This window comes from Calonectris borealis, chromosome 13, assembly GCF_964195595.1.
Source record: "Calonectris borealis chromosome 13, bCalBor7.hap1.2, whole genome shotgun sequence".
In the NCBI taxonomy this organism is placed as follows: Eukaryota; Metazoa; Chordata; class Aves; order Procellariiformes; family Procellariidae; genus Calonectris; species Calonectris borealis.
In genome coordinates, this window is record NC_134324.1 from 2,313,214 (window position 1) to 2,332,498 (window position 19,285).

At 45.6% G+C, this 19,285-nt stretch overlaps 1 protein-coding gene across 4 annotated transcripts in view; it reads right to left on the reverse strand.

Annotated features, from left to right (window-relative positions):
- The window catches only part of BRWD3 (bromodomain and WD repeat domain containing 3), a 57,670-nt gene extending 39,742 nt beyond the window's left edge, over window positions 1-17,928 (reverse strand). For 3 of the 4 annotated variants that reach the window (XM_075161934.1, XM_075161933.1, XM_075161936.1), the window contains exons 1-6: window positions 17,677-17,928; window positions 17,525-17,583; window positions 17,359-17,388; window positions 16,999-17,058; window positions 8,168-8,318; window positions 5,629-5,727 (exon numbers count right to left, since the gene is read on the reverse strand). In XM_075161934.1, the coding sequence (XP_075018035.1) occupies window positions 5,629-5,727; window positions 8,168-8,318; window positions 16,999-17,058; window positions 17,359-17,388; window positions 17,525-17,583; window positions 17,677-17,713 (436 nt within the window). In that variant the 5' untranslated portion in view covers window positions 17,714-17,928. Of the gene's footprint in view, window positions 1-5,628; window positions 5,728-8,167; window positions 8,319-16,998; window positions 17,059-17,358; window positions 17,389-17,524; window positions 17,584-17,676 lie in introns of those variants that run through there. The other variant, XM_075161935.1, reaches the window with a different exon arrangement.
- Between the last annotated feature and the right edge of the window lie 1,357 nt (window positions 17,929-19,285).

The following is a 19,285-nucleotide window of genomic DNA, read 5'->3' on the forward strand; positions in this document are numbered from 1 at the left end:
ATTCAATGCAATTGAAACACTACATGCTAGGAAAAAAAGTTGCATAAAAAGTGTAGATGCTTGCAAAAGTCATCAGGCTCCCAGCATGACCTCATCTTCAGACAATATTTGTTTTTCATGTAAAAACACATATTCAGCAGTACTAAGAAAGCAAAACACACTAAACCAAATTAATTTACTATCTACCTACTATTCAGTTGATACCTGATATTATACAGGAACTGTTAAATGGAAACTGACTCCCCCAGCAAAGTAAAAAATCTTTAACCCTTTTTCCCACCTCTTACAGGAGGGCACAGAGATCTCGCAGTGATAAATGCTGTACAAAGGTACCGTCAGGTTTGCCTACACGTTATTTTATTTACTATTTAACTATGCCAGCTTAAAAGCTAAGTTCTTAAAAATATTACACCTCCCTTTCCCCCACAGTGTGGACACTGTTATGCCAACACAGAGATGCAGTCATTTAGCAATATGGTAATTCTGCTGTGCCTTTCAGTGCTTAAATCATTTAAATACATAATAACAGTGTATCTGCCTTTAAACAATTTCAAATGGCTTTGAACATTTTTTTTAACCACACAAAGAACTGTGTGAATCAAAAAGGTATATTCGCATTTCAAAAATATTCCCAGTAATCACAATACCTTCTGTGTACTACAGTGTTCCCATGCAATCCTGCTGAAAATTTACCACGGCTGTTTGTTGTAAATCACACGAAGGAAACACTAAAAGGTATAATGAACAATCAGGCACCTAACTCACACAACCTTTCATCAGGCACCTAACTTTTCCAGTCGATTCCCAGACTTGCAATCAGTTCAGCTTCAGAGGATGTGAAAGTAATTTCACTTTTTTCTGTGTCTATTTCCCTATTTGCACAATGGGGACAAGACTCCTCAATCTCCCACGGATAATTAAAAAATAAAAAGCACTGCTTATGAAATGCTTCAATCATGAGTTTCAGAGAAATACAGAACTACTGTTGTGCAATAAGGAGCACCACCTTTATCAAGGCAACAGCATCTTTGAACAAAAAGCAGCCAGTATTCAATGTATCTCATCCTCACTATAAAAATGCTTTTAAGGTATACCAGAAACGTATGCCACACACACAAAGCTGTGATGGAGATTTTTGCCTTCCCACACTTTATAAACTATCACTGCCTTCAAAGCTACTGCAAAGTAAAAACCCCCCACAAAACAAAACAAACATCCCCAATTCCAGTTCTCACATTTTTTGGTAAAAGATTAATACACAGTATCTAAACAGGGAATTACACACACATGACAAAGAGCCCCGTGAAGTTTGCTTTCTTCAGTACAAGGAAGTTATTGTACTCATAAAGCCTAAAAGCGTTTAAAAAAACCCCAATTCCCACACAGAGAATTAGCAACATAGTAGCCCTAAAAACTTTTAGCAACCTATCTAATTAGCTGCTGTACTTCATGCCATACTGGGCATAACAGCTGCCAAGTCTACCCCCTCACTATTTCCTGCCAGGGAAAAGCTTTCAAAACTGTATTGATGTTATTTCACATAAAAAGTGAGCATATCTAGTCTTCATGTGAAGAAAAGTAAGTTAGTTTTGTCCACAACTGGAAAGGCCTGCTTCAGCTGAAGTTCTTCACTTCTAGCTGCTGAAACGACTGCTACCTAGGTGCAGAGATGCCGCGGATGCGGCGGTGAGAGGGGGGCTTTCTGCTGGGAGCAACCTGCTCCGGCCTCAGCACCAGCACAGCCAGCTCCCGGCACGCTGGGCGAAGCCCTGGCTTACAGATGCACACTAGTGCCTCCTCGTACTAACCGAGGGTAAAATGCATGCATTTTTCTGTTTGTTTATCACAGTCCTTGGTCCTCGGTCACACCTTCAGGAAAACTACAGACCTTAGTGCAAGTACAGGCACAGCTGCAGGGGGCAAAGGGGAGTCACATACGCTGTACAACAGTAATTCTTAAATCACAATCCATTCCGCTAGAGATAACAGCACAAATGTAAAAACCCTGGCAAGAAAGCTCACCTAGGAAGGATAACGCCAAAACCCTGCAACGATAACCCATCAGTGAAAACAAAATTTAAAAAAAAAAATCATCAGACATCACAAATTTCAAAGTTAAGTCACAACTTCAGAAAGAATTAAAACATTTCAGCGCGGACAAAGCCACCTAGCTGCAGCAGTTTTCAAACTGCTTGAATTCTTCCTCTCCCTCGAAACCCTTGCCTCCCTTCATTTTTTGCAAGCAAAAATAGAAAACGGAATACTGATACAAACGTTTGTTTTAAAAATAGTCTCTCTAGTATTAAGGGTGATGACTTCACATCATACTATTTTACCCTCTGAAGTAAGCACTATAACTTCGTAAGGAGGACATAATATTTTACATAGCCAGGACACGTGGTAAGCTGTGACCTCACCATAGGGCCTGATCAAGCATGAAGACTGGGTACCACCTGCAGTGTGCAGAAGAAACACAAGTCTGGACTTCATAAGAACACTGGGAGATAAACACAGTTGGCTCACACATGCAAAATACCTTCTCAGAGAGTGGATGTGTGGCCACAAAGACAGCTAGACCCAGTAAAAGCACCAAAAGAACAAAGTGTTCCAGCTTTCATAGCTGCTGACCTCATGGAACAGCTTTACAGCAGAGAAACATCATCGATTTTCTGACCTCTTCAGAGCACTGCTATTTGCCAGGCCTAAGGTAGCTGGATCACCTTGACTGTAAATTTCCATCAGCTGAATTGCTTGTTCATTGAGACTATGGTATGAACTTTCTGGTTCCAAATTTTGTGTTATTTTCACTAACAGCAGTTACCCACGTAAAGATTTTCATACTCAGGATAAAATAGCTCTAGTAATCAACTGAAGAGGGAAAACAATCTTCCTTCTAATCTGCTTTGTGTTGCCTGCAAAAAAAAGTCTCTGACAAAAGCGAAGTTGTATTCAAAAGCAGGTTTATCGTATGTGAATAAATCCCATTGATGAGGTACTGTATGACCAATCTTTCAATTTTCTGACTGGAAGAGCACAAAGGGAGTCCTAAATATACCACTACTCCAAAACCTGCAAAGAAACAGTCTAAAAGACCATCCTGACCGTATTCACAGTGTGATCCTGTCAGCAGCAGAAAGCTATGACAGCATTTTCCCTTCCTGTCCTCCCCCAGCAACACCACCACAGACCTCCACGTCTCAACACACAAACACCACGTTCCCGAGAACGACTTCCACAGGTCAGCACTTTCTCGGAGACTCCCCCAGCCAGAAGATTCCCAGCTCCGCTGGGAAAAGGCAGCACTGATTTCTTGCTCCAGTTCCACTGTGCATGACCTTTTATTTTAGAGTACGGATCACAAGGTCCCATCCCAACCCCATCCTGATGGAAAGGCAAACCGCTGCAGCTGCCGACTCCTCCAGCTGGGAGGGCAACCACAAGCAATCCCATCCTCACAGCAGAAAAACACACTTACGGCAGCGAGCTTAAATCCTTATCACTGGAAGGGAAACGATATAAGAATACTTATACTTAGCTGTTAGTTCTATACCTTATTTACCTGTCTACACAGGCAATTACACAATCATTTCATCTCACTCATGAACACACATTATCATGGGTGCCTATTACTTCAGCCCAACTACTTCAGCAAGTAATTCCAGAAAACTCGATCTGACTAAGCCAGCACAGTATGGGAATTCACAATTATGCCAAAATATTAAAGAGGCTGGGCGTACTTCTTCATCCTGCATTTTAAAACAAGACACACGCACACTCTGCAGCATCTGTGGCTGTCACTACTCACCAGAAAAAGCACCCATTTCGCACAAATATACACAGAATAATTTTATGACTTCCATTTCAGGACTAAGAATGGGGAATCCCAAAACCAAACTCCTGCCTCCTGTATAGCTTAAGTATAGTCAACTTCTTATTTTAAACTTTATACACATTTTCCTCTCTTACCAGTAGTTTATGTGTCTACACCAAGGAGGACTGTGTTCTTCCAGGAGCCAATACTTATAAAAATTAATTCCTGGCTATAAAAGACCCTTTTCCATATAACACCTTTGCATTTCTTAAAAAATAATTCATAGGAAAACACCAAAAACAACAAATCATTCTGTTCTAAGTCACTCAATAGTCACCAAGCAAGCAGCACAAACCTTTGTCATGATGGCATGACAAATGCTGAAGTCCAATCTGCAAGTATCGTTCATTAATAATACCGCATATTCCAAAAACACATGGTCGTATTGTCCTCTTATGAAAGAATTAATCCAGGAGCCCTTATAGAAATACAGCTATACAAGTTGAGTGTGTGCAATAAATCTATAATCTAGCCTATCAGCAATCCATCAGCCCAACTGCTAACAATAAAGTAACTGCAGAACTAGCCTAAAAGAACAAATACATAGATATGTACAGAAGTAACCATACTAATATGGAAATAGTTTTCTTTTTTAATGTCCACAATATGACTCATAAATTATCTGACAAAAGCAGGAAAAGTACTAATGCGATAGTTCCCTATGCACTACTTCCAGGCAAATATCCATTTCTTTTTCATACAGAAGACCCATAATTAACTTTGCTATTCCATCGCACTGTTGCCACCACAGACCTTATGCAAAGCGTGCTATCGATTTCAACCACAAACAGCCCAGGCTTTGTCACTTTCGTGTCTGACAAAGATTAACTTTTAGTAATGAGAAAGAAAGTGCAGAAGCACAAATAGAGGAACAGACGTGGTAGAAACAGAAGACTGCCATCATCATCCCTACATCTCCAAAGGGATGGGAGAAACACACGTGAATGGATTCCCTAACAAACCAGGAAAAGTCTGTACATTTGCACAGACACACACACGGTAAATACAGAAAAAATACCCTGATAAGAAACAAATCGCGACCAACAGGACTTATATTTATGCCTGCAAGAATCAAATTTGTTTGCTATAAAAATAGTTAATGAAAGTTCAGACCACACAAGGAAAATACTTTCCAGTTTAAGCAAAACAGGGAAGCTCTTTGATTATATGTAAGCTGAATGCCTACATATATCTGAGTTTTATACAAGTTCTTTGTCTAATGGTGTGGACAACTGAAACTGAAGTAATACAAATGTTGGTTTGGTGATTATTTCCTTTTTGGAGAGGGATGTTGCAAGCAGTCTGTTTTCTGTCATAATCGAACTAAAATGAATTCTTGAGTCAAAAAAGCTCCCTGGGAGCCAGGCGCTTTGTTCTGGCTAAGATTCCTGAATGAAAAGATTGTCTACATGCTCCTGTGACCACGTCTATTCAATCTTAGAAGCATTTGTACCTATTATGTACTCAAGCACGTTGCCCTCCAAACAGGAAGTTGACATGCAAAGCTTTTCAACGTGGCCACAATGTTTTAACATGTGTACATACATTATGGAAGATTCAAGCCTGAAGAATGCAAGCAGGGTCATTCTATTGTCAGTAAGAATCCTGCTTTAGACTAATTCATGGTGAAATGTCAAAAAAGCCATTAATGCAAACCCATAGTAGTGTTTCAGTCAGCAAGAGTAATAACTTTCAGCTGGAAGATTAATAAAAATACAGAGAAGAAAAAACCACCTTATGTATGTTTCAAAACTCACCCACATGTGGTGGTTTCCCGTAATTTACAGGTAGTTCGGGAGGTCGGCCTCTGTGAAGAGCTGCAAATGCAGATCCTTTCCATAGCGTATGTCTGAAGTCTGTACCGGCAAGATTAACAGTGGGTTAGTGAAACAATCAGCCAAACCGGGTCCAACCGACCTATTCTTCTTAGAATCAAGAGCATGAAGCACTACTCCCAGCATCCCAAAATAAGATTTGTCTTTTTAAATAGTTTGTCAGAGATCTGACACTTAAAGAAGATTGCTACTCTGATTTCTAGTTCCTAAGCAGTATGACTGTAAATGGTTCCAGCTTATTTTTGCTTCATTTTGGTGAGTGAGGAGTCTAAATTGATGGAAAGAATAAGAGAATGAAAAAAGTGTGTGCACTTTGTATTGAGGCAGGACTGATCTTTGGTATGTTTTTAGTCCTTTTGCAATCCCAACACATACAGGACCTCTTCTTATGAACTGTACATTTGAGAATGCACATACATGCACACATTTGCTCCCCTGAAAGTGGGAGAAGTGAGATTTTTTTTTTCAATAAATCTGTTTTCCTGCAATTGGTGGCAATATGCCCTCCTTTCATATTCTCCTCTGCACCCCACCTCCCAAAAAAACATTGTTTTTAAAATGAAGACTGTTTTCTTTAAAGACTCTCCAGCTGTCTGCTGCCAACTGGCCTCAGAGAGCCTTCTCTCTAGAACAATAGTGATTTTTCTGAGACTGTTCAGAGTGCCTCAGAAATTAGACCTGGACTTCTTCCATTTCTGGCCATCTGGAAGGAGAGAAATGAGCTTCCACGGTGAATAAGGACTGAAACAGAAGGACAGTGCCACAGATTGGTGGATCTGTGTATCACCATTTAGATCTCTGAATATGAAGTGCACACGCTTTCGTGACTCAGACTCCCCAGAGCACCTTCTGATTAAAACCCAAACTGTACCACAAAGAATTACAATGATACACATTAAAAACAGCACTCGCACTTTCTAAAATAGATCAAAATAGCTATCAATACTAATAGTAAATGGAAACTTCATACTGATACACAACTAGGGGGAGCGGAAATCCATGTATGTCAACTTTGAAAGGTACGCTGTTTCGTCTTAGTGAGCGTGGTTTACACGCTAAATGGCACAATGTCGCAGCACCTTTTTCTGAAGGGGAGAAAAACCCACCATAAATCTAGTAGAAATCTCTTTGCAAAAAATTTATCACTTAGGAAGCACTACATCTTTCAGTGATTCATCTAGCCTCTGTCCCCTAATTCACCTAAGAAACTTGTTTCCCTGTACAAAAAAATTTTATTTTCTCTTTACATTTTTGTTGCTGTTTTCCTCTAAGATGCAAACTGAATGTGAAACAAAGAAATGTTTCTCCGCAGGCCTCCCTGCAAACCTGAAATTCTCCATCCAATTATAACAAGACTCCGTCCCCCAAAACTTTGCGTAAGGAAACGTGTTTGCAAACAGCACATCCCTCCAGACGATATCCAGGGGATCAGCAGAATGCTACAGTCCTTGTTAGCATCAGTGTGACTTCACAGGATGCGATAAATTAAGTGCTCAACTGCCACTGAAACAGGAAGGTCCTGCTCTGCCATCCCTCTCCCAGAATGATGCTCCTGCTGCCTGTGTCAGCCCCAGCACCCTGATCCTTCCATGAGCTAATTTAATTCACGACAACAGCAATAACAAATTTTGCAACATTTTAGCTCTCTGAATCAGCACATCACAGGATAAATAAGTTCTGGCTCCTACAGGGAAGAAGTGGCAGGGACATGGAGCGAGCAGGGAAGGGAGGAATCACTCTTTTCAATAGCAGATGGCTCTCAGATCTGTTTAGTTATAACACAAAACTGTGCTCTCAGGATCATTATCTCAAGCAGAGCAGTTTTTCCAAAGGAATAGGACTGGTGCTCTATTCATGAAAGGAATGGGGGCTTTCGTTCAAATTAACTTTAAGCAAGGACGAGCAGGAATTATCACTGAAGAATCAGTCTCACCTTCTCCCACCCTCTAAATGCTGCCCCAAATGCCACCCTGCCCATCAAGCTGACACATCTGCCTGCATGGCCAGGGAATCAAATAATGGAACAAATGGAACACGTCAGCCTGAAAAATAGCCCAGCAAAATATATAGACTGCTGGGTTATTTTAGACACAGGCATGTATATATGTGTATGAAAGAAAATGGCTATTTTTCAGATGGATCAACTCTCTAATCCAGTTCATTACGTCATTTACACAAACACCAGTCCAACACGCTGAGAAGTGAAGGTAGGGGAAGCAAGTAACAAGATCAGGCAACTGTAAGCAAGAGCACCTTAAGGCGGCATTTTCAACCAAAGATAGATATACGTAAGAGGGCCAGCAATAACTGCACTTTAGGAAGACTGCAACAAGAAAGCGGGAGCTGAGAAGCATAGGAGACAAACCAGGGTTCATGCAAACACACACAGATACCACAATACGAATCAAAACAAAAGGGGTTTTGATCATTAAAATAAAATTCAATCGCACATAAATCTTACCTTTTGCTGCCCTTAATAGAGACTGGCGCCCGACACCTAGCAAAGTCTGCACACCTAGGACACTCTGTGGGATTTCCTTGTCTAGAAGGGGTCCAAGTCTCTCACAGATCCTAAGAAGATAATCCGGAGGGATGTGTGCATTGACAGCCACCTAAACATACAAATAACGCAGATGTTTGAAAATGGTTTTGTTCTTGTTTCTGCTGGTATTTCTTTGTTTGGTTCATATTCAAGTGTTAAAGTTACTGACATCGAGTCTAAAACCCCTGAAAACCCCTCAAAATTAATTATACCAAAGATGTCTTTTAAAATGACATGGAGTGTTGAAAAAGTCAGACCAGAAATTCCAGGTGGTAGTAGCTACAGTTGTAATTTAGGGTACAAACAAAAAATCCCTGAAACTCAGAGTTCCCAGTGCAGTACTCTGATCAAAGTATTGTCTGGGGACTTTTTTTCAAGCCTGTTTTACCCTTCAGTTCATTCTTTTCACATAGAGTATTTCTCGCTTAGCTGAAACACCCTTGCCAGACACTCACATTGCTATAAGAAGCACACGTGCTAAAGCCTAAAAAGCCTCAATATTATCCTGAAAGCAATACCCAGTCTCCGGTTCTTAGCTACAGGGAATAAGTATCTTTAAGACCCACATGTGTAGGCTCCGCTCCTAATTTGTCATCTCAAGAAAACCTTCTTTTTCCCCTTTAGACAGAGACTGTTTTCTATGAAGAGACAATAGTTTTTCCGACAGTCTGTTCAAACAGCAAATAAATTGTGCCTCATTATCCAGAACGTCCTGCACTTGCCTGACTTCTACTATATTTACTAGCTGGCAGCACAAACTCAACATCAGAGCTTATTTAGCTCCTTCAACACAGGACATAGAGCCACATCCATCTGCTTTTTAAAGATCAACAGTAAGAGGTCACTCAGCTCTTAAGTGCCTGTGATGGAAGATGGAAAAATAGTTGTATTAGAACTATTTACAACTTTCGTATCTGTTGCAATATTATGAAGAAAGAGATTGTCATAAGCCAGTTTTTTGCTTTACCAAGCCACAAACTAATGCCAAATAATACTAAAGCTGACCTGAAAGGGCCAGAACAGTGCTTATTGTAAAGAAATAACAGCAGGCGTGTGCCTGCGCACACCCCCCTCTCCTACACGACCACTTCAAATGTGTCCAGCCACAGGCCAATCCTGGAGACAGGGCTGTGAGTGCTCACCACACATGCAGTTCCCTCCCGGCAGGGTAGGACAAGTTTTTGTGCCGCTGCAGTGAGCCAGAATGATTCCGCAGTCTGGCTAAAACCACGACCGAGCTCCCCTCTGCATCAGCTCCAGTGCTCATCTACTGCGGAGGGAGCCGTTTCAGCTCCCCTGGCTAGAGACGCTCACCCGACAAAAGAAGGAAAAGGTTTTCTGCCAGGTTTAGCAGAGCTGACTATGATTCAGAGAAGTGTCAGAGCTGGTGGAAAGCAAGGAACAGGACCACTTCTTTCAACAGCAGAGCATCATCAGATAGGCCCGGCTATCCTGCACACCCAGACCCCGGGGATACGCTCAACTCCTGCCCCAGCACACCAGAGGGAACGGCACGCATCGGGAAGGAGGAAAAGGTAAGTACTTCACTCAGACCTGCTGCCAAAACATTGCTCACTGAACTATGTCATCAAACAGATTATTACTACATGTCATTGGGAAACCGTTCGTTCCAATTGGGCAACAGCAGTGGTGCTATGGGGCTCGACGCAGTGAGTCATGTGTTGTATAATGTAACCACCTGCACCCCAAGCAGGATCAACACCACCCCACAAATAACATTTTGATAAAAAAAAAAAAAAAAGGAAAGGCTTTTCTAATGATATATACAAATTATCATTTAACTAAACCCAGCCAAAAACTCTTCCAATGAGAATGGAAACTCTTACAGACGAGAGACAGGCTTCTCCACACATCCTTTCAGTCACTGCGTGTTAAATACATGATGGAAACAGAAGAATCGTACCTCTGCAGGAAAGATAAACCTAATGACTGCATTAACATGGTCCCATTCCATGACTTTTCATACTGTGATCATCAAGGAATGACCCCATGAATGCTCTCTTGCACTGACCTGTTTCTCCAGCCATTCTAACTTTTTTTTTTTTCCAAAATCTTAGAGTTCCAGAATTATCTTGGTACCTTCCCACTTGTACAGCCAGTGAAGTTCACTGTATAAGCACGAACTGTCTTTCATCGTAAATTACATGATATAACAGAAGTCAAAATGAGATAAAAGGATTATCCAAACTTTTGTATTTGCCTATCGTTCTTACTCATTCCCAAAATATTATAAATGTGTTAATGCTACAAAATATTTTATTATCCTGCGCTAGCCTCCCTTCAGTATGTAAGGGATCTGAAGAGATCTGAAACAAAGGCAATTTTAATGAGAGAATTTGCAATTTAATAAAATCTGAGTATTAAATTATTTTTTACATCTCTGATAATTAGTAACATGCTTCTCAGTCAACAATTGCCAATTCTAGCAATTTATCAAGCTTAAGATTAAAAGATTAAAAAGAAAAACCAATCCAGAAGCTATGGAATTTTACATTTTACTTCTAGGGTAGGAAAAAACCCAAACCATACCACTCCTTCTGGAAATACAAAATTTCACAGAAAATCCAAACCATTCTCCTACTGTAATGCAGCAAAACGCTTCCCTTTTCACTCAGAGGCACGCTGTTTTTGAAGTATCACCGCTATTCTATGTCTAGAGAGAGGTGCTGAATTAAGCCTGGCAGCAAATATCCTACTGCGGAGACAGAGCACGAGTTATTCAACAAGCAGTCCTGATTAACTCAGTGCATCTACTCAGAAATGGAAAGGGACTTTGTTGCTTAAAGATCCGCAGATTAAGCCACAGTTTGATAAAGAATAGCAAAGGGAGCGAACATCAACACATGTGCGGACCGGCCAACATTCAAAGATGAAAGGTGGATGCGCCAGACTCACGGAGCATGTGGCAGTTATCTGCACATGCCTGGTGGTAATTTGCCTGGGACATCCAGACGTTAAGCAGCTCAGGATACCAGACATCTGCTTGATCGCGGCCCAGACCAGGAAAGTTGGCAAATCCATCACGGAGCCAGAGTTAAATCGGCACGAGTGAGCTGCTGAAGCATCTAGATTTTAGTGCACAGTTTTATTAGATTGTAAACTTTTCTAAGCGACGTTTAATGTGGAGCATATTGCACAGACTGGGCGCATATCAAAGTGTCCACTCACTTTACTAACACGCCCTACTCACCAGATTTGCCACCTGCAATCGGAACCATGCCATACTAAAGAAGAAAGGCTGTATCACACTTCTTTCCCTGCACATTTACATGTTTCTACAAGCCAGAACAGCCCAAATAAGTGGCCCTTAATCTGAATATTATCACTATTATTATTACCAAACAGCTACACAGGCAGACAGCAATAGCAGCAAATTCTCCTGGAGACTTTTTTTCCATAATAACTTCCAGATAAAATGCTTAAACTGCAGCCCGGAGCAAAACAAACAATTCTATTTTCAGGTTCCCAAAAGAATTTGAAACAAAAATCCTTCCTTTCACCTCTGTGTGATATAGCTGTAAATGGATTTTAAGTATCTTTCCAAAACATGAAGCTGCAAACATACAGCTGAGAAAAACAAAGTCTCCCAAATCAGATTTTCATTAAAAGAAGGAAGGAAAAAGGCAAAGCTTAGCATCAGTTATAGCCACACCTCTCAGCGTACGCTAGTCCAAATCCCATGCGGCAAAATTAAACAACAGCAAGGATATTATCACCTCCTCAAATATACTAGAAAATATTTTTAGAATATTAGAAAATATTTTAGAAAATAATTAGAAAATTAGAAAAAATCAGAGATGAGTAATACAGGTCAAAAACGTGCCTAACAAGAGCTTTTAAAAGAGCATGTTAAAATAATGCAGAAGAGCTGAAAACGTGCTAAGCGAGACCAAGTTCTGCACCCTGGGATAAATTATAAAGAGATAAATCTTCTGTTGCCTTAACATGTGAAAGACTCTATAAAGGTTAAAATGTGAAAGCACAAGAATGACACAGTAACCACACATGTCTTATGGATATAAAAACTTCCAAGAATTGGGTAAAGAGAATCCATTCTTTTAAAAAAAAATCTATGTAAACAAGCATGGGTGAATGTAACAGTCATGACTGCTTGAACCAGTATGCAAATAAGTTGCTACAGTGATAAGCAGCTGCAAGTAAAGAACTATTAGTGAAGTCACATCAGGGCTAGGAGAAAGTCATACTCTAAACCTGTTTATGCTTCTGTTGTTGGAAGCATTACCATGTAATCTCAACGACTACTGAGCAAAGGGTCCTCCCTGGACAGCTAAGACGACAGGCAAGAAGCCTGTTGATCCCCGAAACAAACAAAATCCCCTGGTGTGACTGGTGACAATTTCTCCTCCAAGGAAGGTTTCAATAAACAAGAAACAAACAAACAAAAAAAAGACTCTTTGTGATTACTACTTATAATAAGATGTCTGTCTTCCCAGGGATCGGGACCAGACAGCTCTGAAACATCTCTTTTGGGAAGCTCAGCGAAACATTGCTTCAAAGCACAGACTAAATTTGATGCGAGAGCTGCGTAATAGAAGCAACGCAGGCAGCAACGCAGACCTTCGAAGGCTCCTTCGTAGCCCGTCCCTGTGGGCAGGCAGGCAGGCAGTTGTGCATCAGCAGCAGATTTCTAACCTCTAGGCGGTTGTACCACACTTCTCTCATTTGCCAAAATAACAACCAATTAAGAATCAATTGACAACTGTATCAAAAAGCAGCAGAGGAGACCAAGAGGACCAAGCCAGCTGAGCAAGCAGGAAATTACTCAAGACCTCAAATATGGAATCTCAGCAAAAGGAAGCTCAGATACTGGACTTGCACAAGATGTCAACAGTATGCAAATACACATGAATTTAAAACGCCATTATCCACTCGGTTTCCCCAGAGAGAACGGGTTGGAAGTACCATACTACCAGATGACACTTTCCTGAGGTGACAAAACCGTAACATCTCTCCGCTGCTACTGCTGGGATTGGCAATATCTATAAATAACAGCACCTCAGACTCATAGCTAGTTTTAAATCAATGCAGATGGGCAAGGCAGAAACTCAAAGCCAAATCCCATAAGCTGTTCCATACCAGCACAGCCGTTCACGGATGCAAATTCTCCACTGTCCAACAATAGCCGATTTTCTGTTTTTCCTAAAATTATACATATCTTCAGCACAAAGACCAAAACAGGCTGAGCCAGAAGAGACAGCCCATCATAAAGTTCTTGAAAACCAGACCAGAGCCAGTCATCTTTATCAGGAATAAACAAAGATAATTTCGAACAGCAGTCCACTGGAGACTGTTCTGATAATCTGAGTCGGTTCAGCTTGACTCCTCTGTACAACAGCTGACTCCACATTGAACTGCGACGGTTAATTTAAAATAGGAGTACTAATTGCGTGCAAGTTTGACATGCTTCAGGCCTTCATAAGGAGAGCGAGGACCCTCCTCCTTACAAACACGTTTCATGCCTCAAGACCACCAGCAGTCAATAACAAAGCAACAACCGCTTTGGAGTACACCTGGACGATTACCTAGACAGCCAGCCACATGTTGCACATAAAAAGTACTCCAAAGCGGAAATAAGCAGAAAAGACAAAGGGAACACAAATGCACGTAAGCTAGTATTCTCCACGTGGCTTTGTTCGCTAGGTACGATTCTTATTAGTGTGCCTGAAATTACTCTTCTGCCTTGTGGTACCTGACTTTTAAAGTAAAAGACCAAGTTCAAATAAAAAAGAAAGAGAAATCTCAACAGAGAGTTTTCAGGTCTTGACTAAAAGCTCGAGTGAAGTGGGAGTAAACATTCCCTAGATAAAAGCCACCTAGTAGGCAATTTGGTTGTTACATCTTTATCGTTTCCAAAAGCCCTAAGAGCAATAACAACGTACTCAATGGCAAGAGTATCGACATATTTTCTGAAAAATACCGACGCTAACCTGAACAGTCAAACTGAGAATGGAGTTGAAACATCAGCAATTAGAACAAGAAATACTTTGTCAGATTTGCCAAAGCAGAATATTGGGCAAACAAACAAACAAAAAAATCAGAGTTCTCTGGGTTTCTCACTGGGTTCGATTATCTCAGGCCTGCCTGACCAGTGCAGTTGCAACATGAGGCAGAGATTGTAACTAAATTTGGTTTTCTGTCTGTAAGTGTTCAAAAAGGAGAAACAGTAGAAAAAACTTCATCTCCAATTGCTAGTATCTATAATTTATTTTTGGTTCATTATGTGAGTGAGATAATTAAAACGAAGGTCAGAGTTATTTGTGTTCTTCACAACCCTGGCTTTGTTCTAAATGCGCCATTCAGACATCTAGCTAGCGCTGAAGTCGAGTAGTTCAGGTTAATATACAATCATATGCAACCCAAGGTCCAAATTCCAAATACATCAGACCCTAAGCAATGAGAGGAAAAACGGCCTTTCTTCAACATCCTCAACAGAGAAAGCTTCGGTCCGAGCATTAACAGAGAGAAGCTCAGTTCACCATACCTAGCATCAACCTGTCTCGCTGTCATGATTCATTTATAGTCCTGCTCCTTACCGTAAATCATGATAAAGTTAAATAATACTAGATAAAAAAGGCAATCTAAAAGGATTGATTACTGTTGATTAGTTTAAGACAGAGGAAAAAATCTTACACTTAATTTTGATAATTCTATACAGCGAGAAGCAATTTCCCATTAATTCCAAGCCTCACTTTACAATGGTTTGTCTCCCGTTTCTGAAATTTTCAAGTAAAGTACATGGTTTCAACAAGGCCATCTAATACACACAAAAAAGGTTTTAAGGCTTTTCTATTCGTGCCCCATAGAATGAAAGGAAAAAATGTATACGTTAATGTAACTGATTAAGCAAAACCAGTATGTCTGAAATCAGACTTCATGCTGCCACTGTTAATATTCCTCTCGGGTACCGGGTGCAGTCACAAGCTAAACCTGAAACAACCTATAGTTAGATTTCAGGTTCTCTGGGAAGACCGTACAGCATTAAAATTTATTGAATGCAGTACTTACTCTGTGTCTGTTCACTCAATATACAGTCCCGGAATTATCCACAAGAGGTATGATGAAGCATAACATTCATCTTAAATTCTTAATACACCTCGGAAAGGGAAAGCCAGCAGGTACAAATGTCTCATCCTGACCCAAGGAGCTCTCCCATCTGCATCTCAGCTTCTACAATATTGCTAAAGTGGAAAACTAACTCTTGAGCAAGCTACAAAGCAGTTTGAGCAACAGTCCTGTCAAAATCCCACACCATCATTGCACTGTGCGAGACGGGAAAGGCAAGGACGTACTTTCAATTCCTTCCAGGTGAGAGACAGTGATGATCACACGTATGCAGTATAACAATATTATAAAAGCTATTAGACAGTTTACAGCATTCCAACTGCAAAGTGCTAAATCAGCGCCATAGATTATTACCCAGAGCTCCTAGAAATGAAAACAAGGCCACTCACACCCTTCGGAAACAAATCGAAATGACTTTTCAGTTTCGCTGCTTTCACGCGGAGGCCGGTGAGAACATGCGCGTCCCACGGCTGCGAAGGGAAGACGGCCATCCCCACGCACCTTTGGCGGTGCAGAGGGAAGCTGACCTTTCTCAATGACAGATATTCATACGGTTTGTATCTAGCAGAAGTAGCCACTCCATATTTTTCATAGGCATTTAATAGTTTCAACACTACATTTCCTAAAAATCCCTCTTTCTACATTAAAGCAGGCCCAGCCGCCCCGGTGAGGAGCAGGATTTCAGCACAGGCCGCCGCCGCAGGCCAGGAATCCCTGAACCAGACCAGCAGCTCTGCCCGGCCGGCGACGGGCCCGGCGGCACGTCGACATGTAATCCCCCCGCCCGGCCAGCCCCGGCCGCCGGCTGCCCGCGGCCCCCCGCCGCCCCCGGGGCCGGGCGGTGACAGGAACCCGCTGCCGGCGGCCTCCTCCAGCCCACGGGTGCCCGCGGAGCGCTGTGTTTTGGCCACGCTGACGCTTCCCCCCCGCGGGAGGGGGGAGGGCCGGGGCCCCGCCAGCCCCGCGGCCCCGTCAGCCCCGCTCGCCGGCAGCCCCGGGGGGGAAGGGGGGGTGTCAAACCGCCGCCCCGTGAGGCGGCGGGGGCGCGGGGGGCGCTGCCGCCGGGTTGCCAGAAGCCGGCCGAAGCGCCCCGACGCCGCCGGGCGGGGGAGGCCCGGCAGGCCGCGGGGGAGCCGCCCCCGCCCCGGCTAAGGAGCGGCGGCCGGCGAGGGGCACGCAGGGCGGCGGGGGATGGATGGGGGGGGACCGGCACCCCGCGCCCCCCGCCCCATCCCGCCCACCCTGCCAGTTCCTCCACGGCGCCGCAGCCAATCAGCTGCCGCCTTCTATGGCCTCACGCCGCTCTCCGGCTTGTAAGACGCAGCGCCATTCGCCGGGCTGCGCCCCGGTACGTGCCCTCAGATAACCCTCCCGGCCCCACAATAGCACGCCGCAGTCAGTCAGCACCAAGCAGCCCCCGCCGCCGCCACCCCGGTGTGCGTCCCCCGGCCCGGCCCGGCCCGGCAGCGCCTCCCCTTCCCTCCCCTCCGCACCCCCCGCGGCCCGGCGGCAGCCGCGGCCTCGGCGGGGCGCAGCCCGCAGCCCTGTAGGGAGGACGGGGGGGGGGGGAACGGGGAGCAGCGCCCGCGGCGGCGGCGGGGCGGGGGGGAACTTGTCGGGGAAGTCGGGAGTGCAACTTGGCTCACCAGGTCCTCGAAGCTCCGGCGGTGCTCCTTGCCCTGCCAGTCCAGGCGCCGGGGGATCAGCTGCGGGAAGGAGACGGGGAAGGGGAGGAGGGACGGGGACGGAGGCGGCCGTCAGACCCCGGGCCGGCCCCGCGCGGAGCGACCCCTCCCCGGGCGGGCGAGGGGAGCCCCCGCCGGTGCCAGCCCGCCCCGGGGAGGAGCCCCTCCGCCGCTGCCCCCGGCCCCGCCGCCCGCAGCGGGGGCACCCGCGCCTCCCGCAGGGTCTCCCGGAGATGGGCTGGGTTAGACGGGACAGGGCAACCCCCGATCCCCCTCCCCGTCCCGAGGGCTGCCCCCCTCCTGCCGGGGCAGGCGCCTTACCTGGTGCTCCTCCAGCTCCTCCACCAGCACCTGGGGAGAGACGGACACACAGACACACAAAGGACGTGAGTCCGGCGCCCGCAGCGCAGCGGCTCCCCCGCCCGCCGCCCTCCTGCCCCGTCCCGTCCCCGCCCGGCCCGGCCGGAGCCCCCGGCTCCCCGCTCACCTGGGCGGATTTCTTGCAGGGTCCGGACTGCAGGAACCGGGCGATCAGGTAGTAGAGCTCTGCGGAGGGGCGGGGGGGGGAGAAGGGGACACGGTTACAACGGGGGGCGGCCGGCGGGACGGAGGGCAGCCCCCGCCGCCAGCGATACCCACCGGCTTCGAGCTGGGTCGGGGCGGCCGCCGTCGCCATCCTCCTCAGGAGGCCCGAGGGGGAGGGGAGGTGGCGGATCGCGCCCCGGGGAGACGCCGCTCCTACTGCGGCCGAGCCCCCATGGAGGAGCCCCGCTGCCCGTGCGCGGCGCTGGCCCCGGTCCGGCTCCCGCCCGGGCTCATCGCATCGCCGTTCGCCCCATAGATATCCCGGCCCGAGAGGCAGCCGCCGAGCGGGGTGCAGGGCGCGCCGCCCGCCGCACGGGGGCGGTGCGCGGCTTCGCGCGAGGGGGAAGCGGCGCCGGGAGGTGCGGGGAGGGGACGGGGCGGAAGCGCCCGGCCGGAAGGGAGGGGCGGTGACGCACGGGGGCGGTGCTCGCGCGTCAGGCGACACTTCCGGCCGGTGGCTCGGGGAGGCGGAGGCGGAGGCGGCTGGGCCGCGCCCGGGCCTTGCGCGCTCTCCGCCGGGGCCGCCGCCGTGAGGGGAGGGGGAGAGCCGGGCTGCCCCGCGCCTCGGCCCTGCCGGCCGCTTTGTCGGAGCCGCGGGGCCTCGAGGCGGCCTCCTGCCCGGCAGCGGCTGGGAAATGGAGACCCACGGAGGCCCGGAAATAATGAGTTTTTAAAAGAAAGAGCAAGGATTCGGGGATCTTTAGCTTCTTGTCGGGCGGGCAGGGGCACGGAGCCCACGGCTGTTTAGTGGAGGGGGACACGCAGGGGAGGACTGCGTGGGTGGAACGGTGGAGGCGGAGGGCTGACAGCCCTCACTGGCTGCCGTGAGAAGGGCCTGGCCGTAGGACAAGGCCTGAGGAGGCACTGTTGGGTGGGGAACGGCTGTGTGGTGATGTACTGGGGGAACAGAAAAACACGTTTCTTTGGCTGGGTTCGTGAAATTGTTTAGTCCACCGTAAATGTCGACAAAAGGTGCTCAAGGCAAAGCGTTGAGATATGGGTGCCTCGTGTTGGGCAGGTTGAGAAGTGTCTCGATATTTAGAGGAGCCGTTGTGCATCTCGCACGGAGCGGGCTGTTACCAGCGTGTCCTCGCCTCGGCACGTACAGTCAGCGATACGCCCCGAGGGGCATAGTCCTGCCAAGGTTACAGAATGGAGGGTGTTGGGTGGCTTTAGGAGCCAAATTAAAATTGTTTGCTCCCAGTGTCCAGGAAATGAAAGTATGATTGATACAGCACCTGTTCTCATCAAAGAAAAAGGGTTCACTATCAATCACTAGATATTCTTAAGGGAAATAAATATTTTTTTCCATGGGAAGCATCCTGTCAGAGCTACAGAAATTTATGTCACTTTAGCAATAAGTTGCTAAAACATATTAAGTGAATTGACAGCATTCTTTAGTGTAAAATTGTGTTTTGCCATCATAAATACGTGGCATTTGGTATTAGAACTCCCCCAGCCTTCGCAGTGTAACAATCGCTGTCATAACTGGAAAATAAAAAAAGACAACTCATCTTCATGCTTTGAATACCAAGAGCTGAATCATCGTAAATTGATGCCATTGAAACATTAAGAATAAACTCATTTTTAGCATATATTTATAGCATCTACTCATGACTAGGCTTTCTGTGCAGTGCTGTTTCAGAGTTCTTCCTGCTGTTAC